Genomic DNA, 21,575 nt, shown 5'->3' with positions numbered 1-21,575 from the left:
TCATCCCATGTGAGCTCTTGATGAGCCTTAGCCGGAGGGGCTTTCCTTTTCCCTTTCCCCTTAACCTTCACCTTACCTTACCCCTTGACTAGGTTGGACTTCTACATGATGGGTGCGTCTGGGCATGCTTGTTAATGATGGTAAACCGAGGGCGCTACATGTATATATAATAATCCCTGCTATCGTCTTCCACCTTTGCTATTCCACCTTTGCTATACGATTTATGTAATTTCCTATGGGCTCCTGTGGCATAAACTTGGTAAACTAGTCCCGGATCAATGGAATAACTCTAATGGAATCACTCTATAGCATCAATTCTAAGTGTAAAGGCAGAAGTTATGCATAGGCATAGGAGCTACTTATCGACGTATATGATGAACCCGTAGCTTACCCACTACCCTCACCTGAACCAGCAGCAAAGCGCCAAACAAAGGCATAGCGACCCGTCCAAGGTATTCCCCCACCCTGGTACGCCCGCCAAGCAAGCAAAGGTGGGGAGGCTTGCCCCTCTCCTTCATCAATCATAATATCGTATACAAAGAGATATCTCATTCATGCATAATGACCAGCAGTCACTTACTCATTGTCTTGGTCGGCATTCATTATATACGTAATTACGTCATTCGAGATAGGAACCAGAATCACCCACCTCCTCTTTTCAATTTACTTATTGGGTCTCTCGTAACTAAAAAAGAGTTCGACAGGCTCACCCTTGCACTAGGAAGCGCAAGCCCCTCTGGGACATGCATGCTTCACAAGTTTACGAAACCTCAGAGTTGACAAATTAAATGATAGGAAATCACTTTTCCCCAACAACCCCCAATTATTTTTTCAACTCTAGGATCTTCCTTGATTCTTTGGAGACATGGCAGTATATAGAGGCTCCAATATTATTGAATTGTGAAATGTATGACTTTCTCCCTGAGAAATCCTCCTACAGTGTAATCATGCCCAAAATCTGATGAGGACTCTGGTTCGGAAAATAGATTGTTGCGTTGCATGGCTCAGCCCACAAATGTAGAGGTTGGACTTGGTCATGCAACATCACCCTCACCGCTCCCACAATGCTATGGTTCTTCCTCTCAGCCACCCCAATCTATTATGGGTTTCGGGGTGTTGTCAACTCTTGTCGAATGCCTTCTTTCACACATAAATTCTTAAATCCATTTAACATGTACTCACCTTCGTTATCACTCCAAAGAGCCTTCACCTTCTTGTTAGTTTCTTTCTCAAATAGTACCTTGAATTCTATGAACTTGGAGAATGTATCATCTTTCTTCCACATGAAGAAGATCCAACACTTCCATGAGAATTCATCAATAAAAATGACAAAATATTTGTGCTTGATAGTGCAAGCTATCGAGAAAGGTCCACAGAAATTAGAGTGGATCCTTCCAAGGACTTCATGTGCTTTTTTTCCCAATCGTGGAAGTTGGATTTTGTGTACTTCCCCAAAGTACATCCTTTGCATATATCTTTTTGCTCAGGTACTCCTTTGGGGAGGCCTGTGGCTATCTACTCCATAATATTCAGGGCACCATGATACAAATGGCTAAGTCCTCTATACCGAATTTCACCGATATTGCAGCTCTGCACCTTCTCGTCCTTTGTGCTTAATGAAACACAACATTCCACATCTAGCTTATACAAGTTCTTCACATGAGCCTCAATCTTCTTCACTTATCCCATGGCTATATGTCTCAGGAATTCCTTCCTTTGTTGAAGATCACATCATAACCATGGTCTTCCAAAATTACAACAAAGATGAGATTTTTCTTTAGGCCCGTAATTAACATGAGATCCTTAAGCCTAAGGGAGGAGCCTAACTCCCTCTAAAAAGTGATTGTACCAATCTTGGTTGTGCTATACCTTTCTTCATCCCCCATCTCGATGTGCATATGAAAATATTTTTCTTCGAGGCCAATGAAAAAATATTTATACTCTATCATGTGGAATGATGCACCTAAGTCCAAGTACCACATGCTCCTTATCACTATGTTGGCCATGCATGCAATGATGGTAAATTCAAGCTCGAACTATGAAGCTAAGGCTTCATCTGATGATCCTCCTGATGTCTTCCTTCTTGCCTTCTTATGTAGAAATTTTGTGACATAGTTCTTGAGTTCATGAGAATCGAAGAATTTAATTTTGGAAAAATCTTTCTTCTTTCCCCCTTGACTCAATTCTGGCTTGGATTCGGATTTTATCCCTTTTCTCTTATTTTCCATTCCATCCAATGCAATTTTTTCTTCATCCTCGCCCTTGGATGAAGTCTCATCTCTTTTATCCCCACTTATTTCATCATGTACCAAAGCAAACCATAAACATTCCCAATTTGGTAGTACCTCCCTCCCGTTCATCTAACCTTGATAGCTATGTGAGCTCTTGGTAACGCCTACAAGGGCTAGGCTTACCAAGTCATATTCAGGGACAATAAAACTGACCTCACCAGTTCATCACAACATTGTGTGAACCTAGTTAGATACTGCGAAATAATGTCATTCTTTTGCATCTTGATACTTTGAAGTTAACTTCCTATGGTCATTACTATTCTCAAACAATTTTGTCATTTATTTCTACATCATGAACAAAGTTTCTTTTCCATGGAGATTTGACACATTGTGATCGTGTACTCCCTCCAAGGTTATTCTCCTTGCCTTGGATACATCTTTCTTCCATTAAGCAAGATCCTGGACATCAGATGTTAGTCGTATTGGAATGTTCATATTGAAATATTCAAGCAGTCCATTATCATTCAATACTACCTCCATATGATCCCACCAAGAATAAAAATTTGAGCTACCTTCCAAGGCATACTCTAGCCTTAGTCCATTGAAGGCCATCGTCTAAGCTATGAAAAAACCCTGTTGAACTGAACTCCAAATTTGAACCTCCTGATCAATAACTTTGAAATTTCTTCTCTAATGTGAATCTTGCTCTGATACCATGTAGAAATTATGTTGTATATTTGTGACTGATCATGAATTTTTATTGAAAACCACAAGACAAAAATATTATCTACTTCTCTACAGATATTAATTCATAATTTAGAACAAAAATTTTAGACATGCAATAAGAAATCACACACATGCAAATAGTATTGTTGTTGAAGAAATAAATTTGCTAAAAACTCCAATGTCCACTTGCATTAATCTAATCAATATAGATGCATTACAATTTCTTTTCTCAACTAAGCACAACCTACAAGTGCCCAACCAATCTCTCTGCTCACTAAAAGGCCCTGACCCAGACTCAGTCAAATTTTTCCTCTACTTGAAATCCTATTTCCTTGGGTTATTTCTTGAGGAATTGGGCCCCTATTATTTTGGAAATTCATTAAATTGATTGTGCATTTCCTTTAGGCTGCTCATTGGATTGCATGCAACACCTATACACTCAAGAGTAGTCTACAACTGATGTTACATTCCCTCAGAATCTCCACAAATCTCTGGCAACTTGAATTCTCTGCGAGCACTAGCTATTTTGGGTTCACTGATTAGTTAACTAGATGATCATTGAGTTTGACTAGAGTCCCACATCTTAATTGACCTTTCACTAGTTCCTCCAAAATTTAGACCTAGTTTAACTAAAAAAAACTTGAGATAATTGACGTTGATTGCTACAAATTAGCAATCACACATGTTTTACTAAACTCTAACTCCAACTCAAATTTATTGAGTAAAATAGGTGAAACAAGCCATGCCACACAAGTTAACAACATCTAAGTTGTATGTTGATGTGGAAATTCAAATTTTCTCAATTTAATCAATGAGAAACAAATTAAGAATTTGTTGTTGCATTTTTCAATAATATCAAACAATAATAATTTCATCCTTTACTCTTGAGAAAATTATATCATTCTATACTGCAACAAAATTATGTAGTTTCATAAAAGAATCTATAATTGTGTGCAAAAATCCAAAGTATTCAACTATGATAGTTTCATTGATTCCTAAGTTAAATCAAATCAAAATACAGTTAGACAGATAATCTAGAGATATTAGAGATATTGATATAGTACATTATAAAATTAATCATATCAATCCAAATAAATAGAGAAACAATAATACATGGTAAAAATATATGTGAAAATAATTACATTATATATTTATAATATGATGTAGAAGTTAAGAATATCTTTTAGCACTGTAATTATAAAGGAAAATAATTTAATATAGTTAATATTATCCAAATAAATAGAGAAAAAATAATACATGGTACAAATATATATAAAAATCATAACATTATATATTTATAATATGAGGTCAAGGTCAAGAATAACATTTAGAATTATAATTATAAATCAAAATAATTTAATATAGTTAATATTTATTTTTAAGATTTCTTTAAAAAGTTTAAATTGGAATTTTCTTTTTCTTTTTATATCAACTTGCCAATGAAAAATTGTTTCTCAATTAACCAACCTATGAAACCCAATTTGTCTTCTTCTTTGCCAAGGATCTCCAAGTTATAATGGGGTGATATAAAACATACAAATATAATAAATAAAAGATGAGTACCAAGCTTGCCCTTTCCGTTCCGTTTACGGAAGATTAGAATCAATTTATAAAAGACCGAGATCTCCGAAGGGCTCTTCCAGCAAAAGGGATTTGCAATTATCAAGAAAGTTTTATGTTGTTTTTGTTTCCCCTTTTCTCTCCTCTTCTTCCCTCATTAAAATTGAATCGTTCCATTCAATCAATTAATTTGTGCCTCCTCCTTTTTGTTCTATCGAATAAATTCCCTTCTGTTTAGGTCATCAGTTCAACATTGGAACTAAAATTGGATGGGAGATTAGGACTATTTTTCAGTAAATAGATCAAATTATTCCATTGATATGAATGTTATATATCGGATCAATCTCCAACTATGCCTTTGAATCCATCTCATCTTGACACAACGGTGGAAAGAATACCCAGTTAGTTGTGTTTAGACTTCAAACAGTTCAGCTTTAACCATTCTAGTGGTCCTCCCTCAGTGGTTGTTATGAACTAAGAGTTCATTTCCCAATCAATTACGAAATGCTATAGTTCTTCACTATTCCCCATTCGGAAGTAATTCGTTGAGATTATGCACTTTTCTATCTCCGAAGTGCAGCTGGTTGGGCCCAGCCATATTATTCGAATATACAACTCGCACACACTCCCTTTCCAAAATAGATCACTACACTAAGCACCACACTTGAATTTATTATATTTGTTTCTAAAATATTGGTATTTGATCCGAAACCCCCAGCAGAAGGCCAATAACTCAAGGAAATGAGAGGATCAATTACATTTTTCATACGCTCTCCCCTCATAGATAAGGATATGTTCTACAGAATTTTGTTATTTTCTTATTTGATCCTATCTAGTTTTGGATAATAATATTTGGGATACTTAACTTAGTCCCAGGTCTTTTATAAGGATAAAAAGAATTTTCTTGCCCTATCCACTCCCTTCCCTTCCGCACGCGTCATGAATCATTCTGACCGAAGTATAGTTATAGGAAGAATAATTCATTTGCTAATTATTAAGATCAGCCTCTCCTGCAGTTTAACAAGTAAATTATTGGAGAAATACTAATGTAATGACGAGGTGTAGGGATCTTTTTTTTTTCAAGATTAAACAAAGGGATTCGCAAATAGAAGCGCTAGGGCCACAACTAGTCCATAAATAGTTAAAGCTTCCATAAAAGCTAAACTTAGCAGTAAGGTACCTCGTATTTTACCTTCTGCTTCTGGTTGTCTCGCAATACCTTCTACAGCTTGGCCCGCAGTAGTACCCTGGCCAACGCCAGGTCCAATGGAAGCAAGCCCTACAGATAATCCAACAGCAATAACGGAAGCAGCAGAAATTAAGGGATCCATGGTAATCTCCTCTTACTAAGGTTGGGAAATAGTTGATAATACAACAGTTTCATCTACTGAGTGTTCACCAATGGTAAAATTATGGAACGATTTCTTCCGAATAACTAAGAACAAAAATATTTATTGATGATATCAAAGTGATAATATCAACGAATAGGGTATCCCTTATGCAAATATTTCATCATAAAAATATTTATTCTTCATAATATTCAAAATAAAGATTCCATTTTATTGGGCATATGAATTCTTATCACGGAGAGAGAATAGACTACGTAAGAGCCTATAAGTCATTATATATCACATCTATAGATGTGATATTAATCCATATAATCTATAAGGCTTATAATCAATATAAATGGATTAATATATGAAACAAACTATATACAAAGTAAACACGTTCGAAAAAATCCTCCCCTTAATGGGAACAAAAATTTAATCGTTCTACGCCGGTACATTTTTTACTCAAACAACTCCGATTAGTGAACCTGTTTGATCCTATTATCATATTTCTATACAAATGGACCAATCAGATCCACTCTATCTGGAGATCTAATGGACATAAGTAGTTAACTGATCTTTAATCTTGTTACCAAGCTCTTTTTACTAAGAAACCTGATTTGCTTCTACCGTACATATCAAGTGATGCATTGGTACGATACTTAGAAAATATTATGTCTGATTGGACAATGATTTAATGATGACCCTCCATGGATTCACCTATATAAGCTGCAGCTAGAGTTGCAAAGATCAGAGCTTGAATACCGCTCGTAAATAATCCCCGGCACATTATAGGTATAGGAACTATTAAAGGTACCGGAGAAACAAGAACAACAACTACCAATTCGTCAGCTAATATATTTCCAAAAATTCGAAAACTAAGTGATAAAGGTTTTCTAAAATCTTCTAAGATGTTAATTGGTAAAAGTATTGGGGCTGGTTGAATATATTTACCAAAATAACCTAACCCCTTCTTTGTAAGACCTGCACAGAAATATGCTACTGACATAAGTAAAGCTAGAGCAACTGTAGTATTAATATCATTTGTAGGTGCAGCTAACTCCCCCTGAGGTAATTTTAGAATTCCCCAAGGAAGAAGAGCACCTGACCAGTTAGAAACAAAGATAAATAGAAACATAGTTCCAATAAAGGGAACCCAGGGACCATATTCTTCCTCCCCAATCTGAGTTCTGGTCAAGTCCCGAAAAAATTCGAGAATATATTCAACAAAATTTTGACCACCGGTAGGAATGGTTTGTGGATCTCGAACAACTATGGTAGCTGAACCTAATAAGACAGCAATTACAACCCAATAAGTTATAACTACCTGTCCATGAACTTGAAACCCCCCTATTTGCCAATAAAAATGTTGACCCACCTCCACACCGGATATCTCATAGATATGATTCAGTGTGCTAATAGTAGATCGTACGATATCCATATCCATATTACCCCCTTGTAAAGATGAACTTAAAGAAGAAAATAAATTATTTTTGTCAAATGAGAGATTCCTCAATTATTTCACTCTCATCAGAATTTTTGATGTCACGAGATAATAAAAAGGGTATTCCATTAAGAATATTTTTCAATTTGGAGCAGCCAACCAAATCAATAAATGAAATTCCCTCTTACGAGATCTTGGATGGAATAGCAGCCAACTCAGTAAATCCTCAGGTCCTCCCCCCCCCCCCCCCCCCCCCCCCATTTTTTTTTATTTTTTTTATTACTTTCTATTAGCCCTTCATATAGCTATAATGACCTTAATGCCCTTCCTTCGCAAATTGCTGATGTTAATCTGTTCAGGATCAATTGGATTGAAGCTATAACAAGATCATGCTCAGCTAATTTATCAAAAGGAATCCAATTTTCTCTATTTCGTTCTGATATAGACCAAGAATCTCGAGCCGCTGATCCGGCCAAGCACCCAAAATATGGGGAAGTATGGTCAATTCCTTCATAGTTGTTTCGGCAATCGAAGGTTCTAAATACCATTCGGACAAATAACAAAAACTTTTCTTCCATAACTCCTTTTTGGTAGATAGAGGATTCATGGGAGAATTTCTTCTAAGCATATTTTGTATAAAAGCCTTTCCTACTTTGTAGATAATTCTTTCGTCATTTTGACTGGATCCAACCTAATTATCCATAGATTGTAAATGAAAAATTTGCCTATAAATAGCGGATCGAATTGTATTAGTGTCTATAACTGATTTATTTCGGGTAATACTAAGTATTAAGGCTTCATCGACCAGTGCTGCTAGATCTCGTGCAGCATAATCTATGGTTATAGATCCAAATTCATCGGGAAATTTTCCCGAGTATAATCCTTTGCTACATAAAAGAATAGGAAATTCCCTTTGTCGTTGTGGGATAACAAGAATTCCAATATTGATCGATCTATCTAATCGATTAGGAGCTATTAGAGCTGGATCCACTCTTTGGGGGGTATGAGTCGAAGCAATAACAAGAATATTTCTCATAGAATCTTTTTCACCATCTCTAAATCTAAAGAGATTGTTCATTAATACACTAAGGAACAAGTCAGTGAAGCCAAAACCAAATAAATAGTTAGTTGCGTCATTTAAATTCAGTTCATGAATGTTTGGAATCCATATTATGCAAGGAGACATTCTTTTTGCCAATTCTAAGGTAATATGGAAATCTTCCATTTTGTCTTTCACAAAAGGATCAAACTCAGTAGGAATACGTTCAACAGGGTAATCTAAATACTCACCATACCAGAGCTTCTTCAGAGATATTCTTATTAAAGGAACATATGAGTCTGCTGCTAGACTTTTGACCAAATAGGATCGGCCAGTTCCCATAGGACCTATCAGTAAAATCCCTTTGGAAAGTAATGATCCTGAGTGGAGTGAGAAAGGTTTTCCATGAAATGTGGGGTTAGTTTGACACAATATTTGTGAAGAGGTAATCTTCTGACAAAAAGCAAGGAATACCCATCTTTCTGCTAAAAAAAATGGATTGAACCCGTAATTAATTAGACCTTTTTGATAAGTGTAGGCCAAATATCATAAGTGAATAATCCCTGGCTATCTAATGATTTGATCTCCAAATTCATTCTTGAATAAATTATGACTGTAAGTAAAAATTGATTTAAATTTAAAAAGGGTTTTTTCCGTCATTAGAAACTGAACTAGTAAGTTCATCTCTTTTTCAGAGATATCCATACTAGAGCCCAATCCGTTCAACTCTCTTATTATAGTTATAAGCAATTTTATATTTCTATTCTTCGTCTTCCTCTTCCTCTTCATAGAAAAAAAACTATTAATAATCTGTGGAAGAGAACTGGATCTTTCTATTGTATAATAGAGAAAGCTATTAGGCATAGGAGGATTAATCATTTTATGCAACTCTATCACGTATGATGGATGCTTTAAATACTTGATGAGTTCAAAGTATCTCTTTATATTGATAAAGGTGAAAGAAATAACTTTAAAATATTGAAGAATAGAATACCCAAGAACGAAAAAAGGGATAAGAATCCCATATTTATACCCCCGAGCATTTAGTAATCTCATATGTGCCCATATGAATGGAACTGATGACTTCTCTCGATCACTAGTTTCCTCTATTTAAAGAATCCCATATTTATACCCCCGAGCATTTAGTAATCTCATATGTGCCCATATGAATGGAACTGATGACTTCTCTCGATCACTAGTTTCCTCTATTTAAAAATCCTTGCAGGAAGGGAAAAAATCCTTGAGATTATTACTTGGAAAAAAAAACTTATTAATAAGATTCGTTCTCAATTTACATTGTATAGGTTCCCATAATGGATGAGAAAGTCCCACAATATATTTCGTTTAAGCAAAATATTATGCTTAATATTTTGCAAAATAGATACAAATGGATTACTGCCATGTAGTAATATCTTCGAAAGAGTATCTAAAAGCATATTTTCAATATATTTACACCATGCAGAGGTAAAAAAACAGGCCATATATGTTTTGAACAAATCCCATTTTGAAAAAATACTATCTATTTGAGAGATCCTATAAATATTCTGTTCCTCTTTAGATGAATTAGAAAGGGTACTCCTTCCATCTATGTCTTCGTTTACTATTTTGTTTTTTAAACATTCGGTTACAAACCAATCTTGAATACGAGGAAAAATTTCCTCGTTCTTATTGGAAAACATTTCGGATAGTAAATCATATTGATAAGATCAAGTTTGAATAAGACCCACGTTTGAACTGAAACCCCTTTTAAAGCACTGATCAAAGTTGTTTTCTTCTGAATCAGATCTTTCAAAAAAAGGTTGGCAAAAAGTTTTTTCAAAATTGACTATTTGTTCTTTTGTTAAAGGCTTGTAGAAGTCTCTTTGATCGAAGAAAGATATCTCTTTTCACGAACGAATGGATTCAATCGAGTTAGTAAATTGAAGGATCTGTACAAATCATAGATTAATACAAATGTTTGGTCACCACTTCGTTTTCGTTTTAAATATTTAGGTAATAATATGTTAGATACTTGTGATTTGATGAATGAAATAGTCTCTTTTTCTGAGTGAACGGGTCCTATTTCACCAATGGGCAAGGAAGATAGATTGTTGTGGATGATCAAAAGATTGAATAATTGTCCATATGTAAAATTATTCCTTTTTATATAAAATATTTTCATATCATAAGGTAATCTATTACTATAATTTGGCCGAGTATTATGCAAATAATCAAAAAATTGGAGCATATTTGCTCCGTGAAAAGAAGCTATCAATGAGCTCTGATCAGATAGTTTCACAGGATTCAACCAATTGTCTCGATCGTTGGATATCGTCGAAAAATGAGTGTTATCGAATGATTCCATGCGATTATTTTCATTATCGAAGAAGTCAATAATCAATGGATTAATTGGTATCTTATTCGTAACAAATGGTGCAATTGTTCCTTCATCAATCAATAATTTCGATCTTTGTGAAAGATTATGGTCATACAAAAGAAAGGTTTTAAATTTTTTTAAACAAATGATTAGAGTACCAATTAGATCTAACAACTGATTTAATAGTCTATAATTCATACTTTGGAGCCCATGAAATGCAAAATCAAAAAATGAAATAACCAAATTATTCAATATTAATTATATAAAATTAATTATTATGACAATTACATAATATTAAATTGTGAAAGGTGTTTATTTCTTTATTTAGGCCTTTCCTTCCTAAGTTGTGTTGCTTAACCACTTTTCCATCAATATCAAAATATAATCTACTTACCTAATATTCACTCACTTGTATCATTCACATTTATAATCATTTATTTACTTAATAATATAAAATAATGATTTGAGCTAACTCAACCTCCACATTTCCTACTTTCACTTTTAGTTGTCCTCTTAAACTCCTCTTCATATCCTATGAGCAAGAGTGTAAATGTAAGTACTTAATAATTCATTAATTGTATTTAACTTCTCTTCTCTCCATCTAATTTATTTTTTACTTTTTATGTGAATTAGAATTCCTACATCCCCTTTCTTCACCTTGACTTATTTGTGCACTAGTAATTAGTTTCTAGATAATTAACGTAACTTTCTTTTTATTTCATTATTATTTCATGCCTATTCTAAAATTACCTATTTCCTAATTGTTTTTTATTGAATTAGTTCGTTTATTTTATTATAAGAGTAATGGTATTACTATTTATTTAATTAAATTATATTTTCAACTATTTTAGTTTATGTATATCTTTGTGTATGTATTTGACAGTGGTACATAAGTATTTAACATTTGTATTTGACAAAAAAAATTATTATGTTTCCTCATGTTCTTAAGAATTATATTTTAATAATTATTAAAGATGATATGTTAAAAAATAATCTAACCATTATTCATATTTACAATTTAATATATCTAATCTTTTTATTTCAAAATGCCAAAAATATACTAATTAAAGTTCATTAGGTCATATCAGTTTATTTTTAATTAATATATGTTATTAAAAAAAGTTAAACGAAATCATCAAATAATTATAAAAATTGATTTTCTTCCTCATAATATATAAAGCATATGTTTCTTCCACATAATATATACAGTTTCAGTGAACTTAATGATTAAAAATATATGTTTCCTCTAAAAAATTATAACTTCAACAAAATTAAAATATATTTCAAAATTTAAACTTAATCATTATAAATCAATCCTAAAAAACAAAAAACAAAAAAATATAATAAACAAATTTACCTCACCAAACAAATGAAAACCAATTAAATTATATTTCAAAATTTAGATCATCATAAAGCAACCCCAAACAACAAAATTTAAAATTTGATATAATAGGCGAATTTACCCGAACAAGTAAAATAAATAAGATATAATATCTATAGTTTTAAAATAATATTAATATTTAATAAACTTTAATAATACATCATTAAAACACTGTTAATATATTATTATAAAATAGTTAAATAAAATAACTATATTAGTTTTAAAACATACTAATAATTATTATGATAAAAATATTCTATTGAATTTAAGAAATTATTAATCTACATCAATGTCGTTATAGTATGGCATATACAGCCAAAATTTAGGTGGCTAAGGAGTGATCCATCGTGGTTGAGTGAATAATGCAGAAAAACAAGCATCATGTGCTGGATTACTCGTACTTCACACTTCTCAGCTTCAACGTTTTCATTTTTAAATTAATATACCAGAGCAACTTGTTTGGCTGGAATAGTCAAAGTTGACGCTCGTCAACTTCATGTTCCCAATTTCATTAGTTCATTGAATGACAATCGCTGCCACAATGCTGCCAAGGGCACGAGATACAGTGACAAATCCCATATAAAATTCAAAATACTGTTCAACAAATAAATCAAATCGAATCCCAAAGACAATATAGCTTTTATAAATAAATTACACCTATAATAGGTTAGGCATCACAAACCCATAAAATTGTGCAGAGAATGTGGTCCAACAGTTAGTTAAGTAGTAGGAAGGCTTAGTACCAGGCACAATCCCACACAAAGAAGGTTTCTTCCGTCGTAAAAAAGACTATTGCAGAGATAAACAATTATATGTTAAATGGAATCACAAATATCCCGCACAAAGAAATAAAACAGACATGATTGTGCCATCACAATCATACACAAATAAATAGTAGACACGGTACCACTGTTCAAGATCGCTGAAATAGATTCCAAATTTTGACCCTTGTTAAGAGCATTGTAATAGCTAAACATATAAATAGCATAAACAGGTTAAGACTCGCAAGTGTGATTCAATTATTTCAGAAGAGTAGGCTGGAAGAGAGGTGTTTTTTGGGTATCTTCATGAAATTCCATCATTTCAAAGAATTGGTGCAGTTCAGGAAGTCACCAGTGCAACCACAGTTGAGCAGAAACGATGAGAAAATAGAAAGTATCAACACTGGATCGGAAAGGCCCGTTCACAAGACAAAATCTGGTAGATGGAAGGCTTCCGATTTCATCCTAGGTAAGGCTTTATATGTATATTATCATCATCTCTGTACTCAGAATGGAGGCAAGCCTTTAAAGAGATTCCATATCTAATTACCTTGTACATGAATTCTGCAGTATTTGTATTCTTTGAGACTCTCGCATATATGTCCATTGCGTTAAGCATGATCTTCTATTTAACATATGTGTTGCAAGAAGGGATTGCAACTTCTGTTAAGAATGTCAACTACTGGGTAGGAACCACATGTGTTATGTCCCTAATAGGGGGCTTTATAGCAGATGTTTACTGGGGACGTCCCAAAATGGTTGTCATCTCCTCAGCAATTTATATCTTGGTTAGCTTTAAAATTCTATTCATTTTATAACTACTGTTATCAAGTCTTTTCATTCATTTCACATGTGAGAGATGTTAATATTGTTATCAAGCTTTTCATCTATTTTAAATCTTCGTTTGTTTATTTAGCCTCAAAATTGTGTATAACACCTAACTCTTTTGATAACATGTCTTTTAAAACTCTTGTCTCATTTAAGTAATGGTGTCTCTCTATATATGAGATTAATAATCTCTTCATAAGACATAATTTTTTTTTCAGTCTCTATTTAATCTTGTATTATAAGTTGGATTAGTTTTACAATACATTCTATTGGATGCACTGATTAGTTTTGCTGATATTGTCAGTGTCTCTCCCAGCCTTGAAGCCAAATGTTGGTGTTTATTTCTTTTCTTTGTAGTTGATATCCATTGGGATGGGCGGACACAAGCCATCTATGAAACCATTTGGTGCAGACCAGTTTGACGAAGGAAACAAAACCAAGATGCTTCAGAAGATTTCCTTCTATAACCACTGGTTTTTATGGCTTTCAGCAGGCTTTACCTTAGCAGTCACAGTTATTGGCTACGTGCAAGAGAATGTAAGCTGGGGATTGGGATTTGGGATAGTCACAGTGGCTATGGCTATGGCTATGGCAACTCTTTTATTTCTGTCTGGGACTCCATTATACAGGCACAAGGTTCGTCGACGCACTCCCATGACTGGAATTGCTCAAGTTGTAGTGGCTGCTATAAGAAAAAGAGACATCAGCATGCCTTCAGACATCACCTTGCTTTACGAGAAGGATAAGGATGTTGAGTTCATAAAATCTGGTCGGAAGCTACTATTGCACACAGATAATTTTCAGTAAGTCTTTACTTTTAAAGATTTCATAATGGAACTGTGTATAGGATTTTATCTTATCTAACGTTTTGCGGTGGATACTCTAACTATCACCAAGAACCAGAAAACATAAATAGTTTCTAATGATGGTGGAGTTTCCACAGTAAAAATTGAATAAGATAAAAATATTATGTGCAGTTCTATCAGAAAATTTTCTTCTAATATAAATAACTGTGGAAATTTTTAGTAAGTTTTTCATAAAACTTAAAAAAAAAAAACTGTTTTTCACCAAATTTAAGAGAAAATGCAATCATACAATTTTGATATCTCCTCCTTTCATTGGCAATGTATTAGATTTCTAAACAAAGCGGCCATAATAGTACCAGAATCCTCAGAATGGAATACTGATACAGGGAGAACCAAAGAGCCAAACCCATGGTATGTTTGCCCAGTAACTCATCTAGAGGAAACCAAGCTTATCTTGAGGATAGCGCTCATCTGGTTCTCTTGCTTATTCTTTGGAATGCCATTCTCACTGACCATTTAGCTCTTCCTAAAGCACGGCAGCACCATGGATAGAAAGCTAGGTCCCCAATTTCAAGTACCAGTATCTTCTTGTATGGCAGTCCAACCACTTTCTGCACTTGTTTCAGTGGTTATGTTTAATCGTTATATTGTACCATTGGCCAGAAGAATAACGGGCAATGAAAGAGGAATAACTGTTCTTCAAAGGATTGGAGTCGGCGTCCTTTTTCTTGTACTGTCCATCGTGAATGCAGCTCTGACAGAAAATGTTAGGATCCATGTTGCAAAATCTCATGACTTACCGGACCAACCTACAAACCCAATCCCCTCAACATTTTCTGTTTAATTCCTCAATTTTTTTTTATCTGAGTAGCGGAGTCGTTTACTGCAGTAGCCTAACAGGAATATTTCTATGATCAAGTCCCTGATGGCATGAGCAGCTTCGGTACGGCCTTCAATCTCAGTATTATGGGAGTCGGCAGTTTTTGGGGCAGTTTTCTGCTCATTATAGTTGAGGGAGGGACTAAACGAGGAGGGCATCCAACAAACAATTCAAATATTTTTATATAATTTATGTTTCTATATATATTTGGCCATAAGCTATGAGTACAAAATAGTCAGACAAATTACATTTATTTCAATAAATGTATAGTTTTAGATCTTAAGCATGTAGTAAGCATATTTTTTAAATTAATCACTTCCGAATCAGTTAATATAATTCATCCTCAAAACAAACCAAAAAAATATGAACATAAATATGCTCGATCTAATTTTTGCTTGTTCTACTTGCTCACATGGTATCACAGAAACGTGATGTTTTATGTATGATTAGTTAGAGAGGCTCGATAATTTTGGATTTGATTCTCAGAACAATATTAAACTTTGATTGAAATGAATTTGATCGGATAAATAAATAGTTGATAGTTAAACTCCATTTATACATAAACAAACGGGATGAGCCTTAAATTTTGTTTAAGCCTCTGTCGCCATAATGGGACATTGATTTTATTGAACAGCAAAGTCAACTTAGGTCTATTGAAGAGTTAAAAGATGGCTTAATTTCGTTGTACGTATTGATATATTTAGCAGTACCTTAGATCCATACAGAACCCTAGGATATCTTAAATAACTCGCTTGAGCATCCTATGTCTACAGTGATTATTAGAATGTCCTGTGTATACGGTGATTATTAATAATAGAATGGATTATTATAATGGTTAGGTAATTACTAAAACCATATAAATTAAATAGTCGTTAAATTACTTAATTTTATAATAAGTATTATTTATTTCATAATATATGTTAATAATTAATATATAAATTAAGTATATAAAATTAGAAAAAATATAGTTTTATGCCATTTATTGAATTAAAATGATATTTTGCTGGTTTATCATATAATTTAAGAACTGTATTTTTATTCATTATTCATTGTTATTTATAGTTATTTTACGTTACATATCCTTAATCTAATAAACCTTGTTACAATACCATGAAAATTATCATAGCTTATGATTATTTAAGGAAACTATTACTCATTTTATACTACACATGTTCATGTATTTTTTAATAAATTAATTTAATTAAATGTATAAAAATAACATACTTATTTTGGAAATAAATTTGAACTTTTAATTTGTATATATATATATATTTGGAATTGGGCACTTTAATCATTTTACTAATTAAGAAAATTGATAAGACGGTTTAAATTTAAAGATGCCATGGTTGCCCCAATATCAATGGATTGAATTCACACCACTAACATCCATGCATATCTAAATCACATGATTAAGTCTTGTTTAAATTAATTTTTTACAAATCTTCATTTAAAATTTACCATGCCATTTGTTAATTGACACCTATCATGATTAACCATAATGGGAAGACTACAAAATGTAACACACACCTTACACATACACTTGTCATAGTAGTGGAAAGGTGTATTTCTGAATAAGATGATCATCTGTTTCAAACCATTGATAACATGTGTCCAATTCCAAATAACACTTGTCGGTAGTTTCATTAACTTGTCCATCAATTTCACCCTTTCATGGTCTTAATAATAACTCCAAAAAACATGTGTCAGTAGTTTCATTAACTTGTCCATCAATTTCACCCTTTCATGGTCTTAATAATAACTCCGCCACTCCATCTAGGATTGTAACGTGGAGGAATAAAGCAACTTGAGCATTTCAACTTGTTATTAAATATTTATTGTAAGTTTTATTCATCACCATTCCATCTATTATAATCAAAGCAGTGCTAGGATGCATGCATTTCTTAGTGCTTGCGTTGTTGGAATTGTTGAAGGATTGCTGGAAGGAAATATTACTGGAACGATTTGAAGGGGCTTCTCTCCACTTCTATCTGCTAAAAAATATGCACAATTTGTTACCTAGATTTGGAATATTAGTACTGTATATATTAAGGGGTGATTAAAGTCCCGATGATGAGGTTTTATACTTTGGGTTAGTCTATTAATATGTTCCCACATGAGAGATAATGAAAAGGGACTTAACCATTACTATTAATGAAGTTTTGACCTGGTAGGTCATATTTCTTCCTGGGAAAATGGTTTATGCATAGGTCTACATGCATACTATTGATAAAGCAGGGGTAACCCTACGTCAGATGTTGGACCATGGTAGACAATTAATAAAACCGCATAAACAACCATTGTTAAATGTGGTTTAAAATGGTTGACCATGGTTGATTTTCATATTGAGACAATATTTCTCGAATCATGTGATGTTGGACCATGCATATGAATTGCCATGGTTGATGATGGTTGAAAATTGTTTATTTTCATATTGATACAATCTTTGTCACAATGAGGCATTGCACAAAGAAACCTATCTGATTAACAAACCCGAGCGATTAATATGAAAAAGCCAAGGGAATAACATTAAACCTTATGATTAACATGGTTGACCATGGTTGGCTATGATTGACAATGGTTGACCATGATTGATATTATAAACCCAAGGGATTAATACTAAAACCCCAAGGGATTATGAACTAAAGGGAATACTATTAAACGAAAGTGACTAATAATATAAACCCAAGGGAATAATAAACCCAAGTGATTGATATAATAAACCCGAAGGAATAATAAACCCAAGGGATTAATGTTAAAACCCCAAGGGATAATGAACCAAAGGGAATACTATTAAACAAAAGGGACATATAATATAAACCCAAGGGAATAATAAACCCAAAGGAACAATAAACCCAAGGGATTATTATTTATTTTCATGGTGAGACAATCCTTGTCACAATGCGACATTCAAGGATGGTTGGCTATGATTGACAATGGTTTACCATGATTAATATTATAAACCTAAGGGATTAATAAACCCAAGGGATTAATATGAGAAACCCAAAGGAATAACAAAACAAGGGGATTAATACTAAGACCCCAAGGGATTATGAACCCAAGGGAATAATATTAAATCCAAGGGACTAATATTATAAACCCAACATATATAAACCCTAAGAAAAATATTATAAACATTAAAATAAACATGATCAACCATCATTGATTTACATATTGAGACAATTCCTACCACAATTCCATATTGGACCATGGTCAAAATTATAATAAACCATGTTTGACTCGAGACTAATAAACCCAAGTAATTGATATTATAAAACCAAGGGATTAATACTAAAACCCTAATGAATTATGAACCTAAGGCGATATTATTAAACAAAAGGGACTAATAATATAAACCCAAGGGAATAATGAACCCAAGGGATTGATATAATAACATGAGGTAATAATAAACCCCAAAGGATTGATATTATAAACCCAAATGAATAACAAACCGAAGGGATTAATACTAAAACCCCAGGGGATTATGAACCCAAGGGAATAATATTAAACCCAAGGGGCTAATATTATAAACCCAACATTCGTAAACCCAAATATAAATATTACAAACAGTAAAATAAACATAATTTACTTTCATGGTTATAAAATCCGTGTGACAATGTGACATTCAAGCATGGTTGACCATGGTTGGCTATGATTGACAATGGTTTACCATGATCGATATTATAAACCTAAGGAAATAATAAACCCAAGGGAATAATATTAAATCCAAGGAACTAATATTATAAGCCAAACGTATATAAACCCGAAGACAAATATTATAAACATTAAAATAAACATGATCGACCGTTATTGATTTTCATATTATAAATCTAAGGGAATAGTAAACCCAACTTATTAGTATAATATAATGGTTGATTAATAATCAACTTATTAGTATAAACCCAAGTGATTGATATTATAAACCCAAGGGATTAATACTAAAACCCCAAGGGATTATGAACCTAAGGCAGTATTATTAAACAAAAGGGACTAATAATATAAACCCAAGGGATTCACACTAAAAACTCAAGGGATTATGAACCTAAGAAATTATTAATATTAAAAAGTTGAAGAATGAATAAAACCAATAATTTTATATTATAAACTATTGGGAATTAATAAACCCAAGGGAAAAATATTTGAAACCAAAGGGATAAAAAATGGCAAGGGATTAATAGGAATTAATTTTTTAAACCCAATGAATTCATCAACCCATGTGACTATGAATATTATAAACCTAATGAATCAATAAACCCTAGGGATTGTTAATATTATAATTTTCATATTGACACAATCTTTGTCAATGCGATGTTGGACCATGCTTGAACATGATTGATTTTCATATTGAGAAAATATTTGTCACAATGTGATGTTGGACCATGGATGACCATGGTTGATTTTCATATTGAGACAATCTTTGTCCCAATGTGACATTGTACCATGTTTGACCATGGATGACCATGGTTTTCGTAATGTGACATTGGACCAAGAGACCATTTTTGTCATAATGTGACCATGATTATTGACCATAGTTGACCATGATTAAGAATGGTTGATTTTCACATTGAGACGTCTTTGTGACCATGGGACGTTGGACCATGGTTGATTTTCATTTGAGACAATAATTGTCACAATGCAACATTTGACCATGGTAGACCATGATTGACCATCGTTGAGTGTAATTCTAATATTTTTAATCAAATGTTATGAATATTAATAATTAGTAATTATAAATATTAATAACTAATATTAAACTTAACATTTATAAATATTAATAATATTAATGTTGGTATTCTAATAATCAATATTAATATTAATATATAAGTGTGTTGTTAAGCATTGATGACAAATTATGAGTTAGTAGTGTATTCTTAAATGCAGGCGAAGTGCGCAGTAATTAGTCGAAGGACCAGAACCTAAAGAAACCCCAAAACCACAGATACGCTGAGGAAATAGCGTAAAACATAAGTAAACATAGTAGCGGAGGAGTAAAGTATCGTTGAACAACAACCATTAGATCTCATAGATCAAAGGCTAGAATCAAATCATAGAAAGTGGAACATTGGGATCACATCGCAATCTTTGAAAACGGAGGAAGCGGTTGCAACATGCGATATGTAGCAGAACCGAAAACTTATCAAATGAACCCTAGAATCGCATGAGGTCCATAATACATGTCGGAGTGGTTTTTAAATAGTGTCAATAGATTACCGGGCAGAGGAAGAATGGTAATTTGTATTGGAGTTCAACCACTCGATTCCACTTAGTGTTTGACATGTAGTAGTGAGCGCAGTGGGGAAACTGCTTTATCGAGCGGTTAAACCCTGTGCATGTTGATAACCCAAAACCAATGTAAAGCGTTGGATCTGCGGGAGGAGATCAACGGTGGAGGATAATGTGAAGGCCGATGAGTGGACTTGATGATATTTATAAATGAAAATGTATAAATTTTGAGATCCGCTTATATGGTTCGGAGCAGAAATTTAATGTATTTCCTTTGTATTTCTATAAAGTGTTGTGCCAAAGGCTTTTATTCAAAAGTGTTATTCAAACATTCTGATAGTCACATATCAGAGTTAGAGGGGGATAAAAGTATGTATGTGGTATGACCATGGTAACTGCTGATGAGTGACTGCGATAAAGGTGATTCTCGCGAATTGTGCAAAGACCTAGGATTGGTGGAAAAAGGTATGATGTATGTTGTTTTATGCTTTATCAATTATAAAGGGTTTATAATGGATTGAAACACGATAGAAGGGTATTAATGTTAATCACAATTTTAACCCAAAGTTAAAAGAGGGTTTTGTATATGGTGCAGAATAAGGATTTAATAATGGCTTAGAGGGGTTGTATGAGTCCTGATATTAAAGGGAACGAAGGTTAAGGGGTGATTAAAGTCCCGATAATGAGGCTTTAGAGTTTGGGTTAGTCTATTAACATGTTTCCACATGAGAGATAATGGAAAGGGCCTTAACCATTACTATTAATGAAGTTTTGACCTGGTAAATCATATCTATTTCGGGGAAAATGGTTTATGCATAGGTATACATGCATACTGTGGGTAAAGCAGGGGTAACCCTGCGTCAAATGTTGGACCATGGTAGACCATTAATAAAACCGCATATACAACCATTGTTAAATGTGGTTTAAAATGGTTGACCACGGTTGATTTTCATATTGATACAATCTTTGTCACAATGCAACATTGGACAAAGAAACCTATCTTATTAATAAACCC

At 33.2% G+C, this 21,575-nt stretch overlaps 1 protein-coding gene across 1 annotated transcript; it reads left to right on the top strand.

The window, feature by feature from the left end:
* Positions 1–13,132: 13,132 nt before the first annotated feature.
* Positions 13,133–15,473, top strand: LOC149261040 (protein NRT1/ PTR FAMILY 5.6-like). Its single transcript, XM_089367367.1, has 5 exons — positions 13,133–13,295; positions 13,397–13,614; positions 14,012–14,457; positions 15,124–15,226; positions 15,399–15,473. The coding sequence occupies exons 1-5, from the start codon at positions 13,133–13,135 to the stop codon at positions 15,471–15,473; spliced, it is 1,005 nt and encodes a 334-aa protein (XP_089223493.1).
* The last annotated feature ends 6,102 nt before the right edge of the window (positions 15,474–21,575 follow it).

This window comes from Pinus tabuliformis, chromosome 6 (assembly GCF_031772625.1).
Source record: "Pinus tabuliformis cultivar Carrire ecotype Pingquan chromosome 6, CPIR1, whole genome shotgun sequence".
NCBI lineage: Eukaryota > Viridiplantae > Streptophyta > Pinopsida > Pinales > Pinaceae > Pinus > Pinus tabuliformis.
The sequence above is the reverse complement of the archived record's forward strand: the minus strand, read 5'-3'. Positions and strand labels throughout refer to the sequence as shown.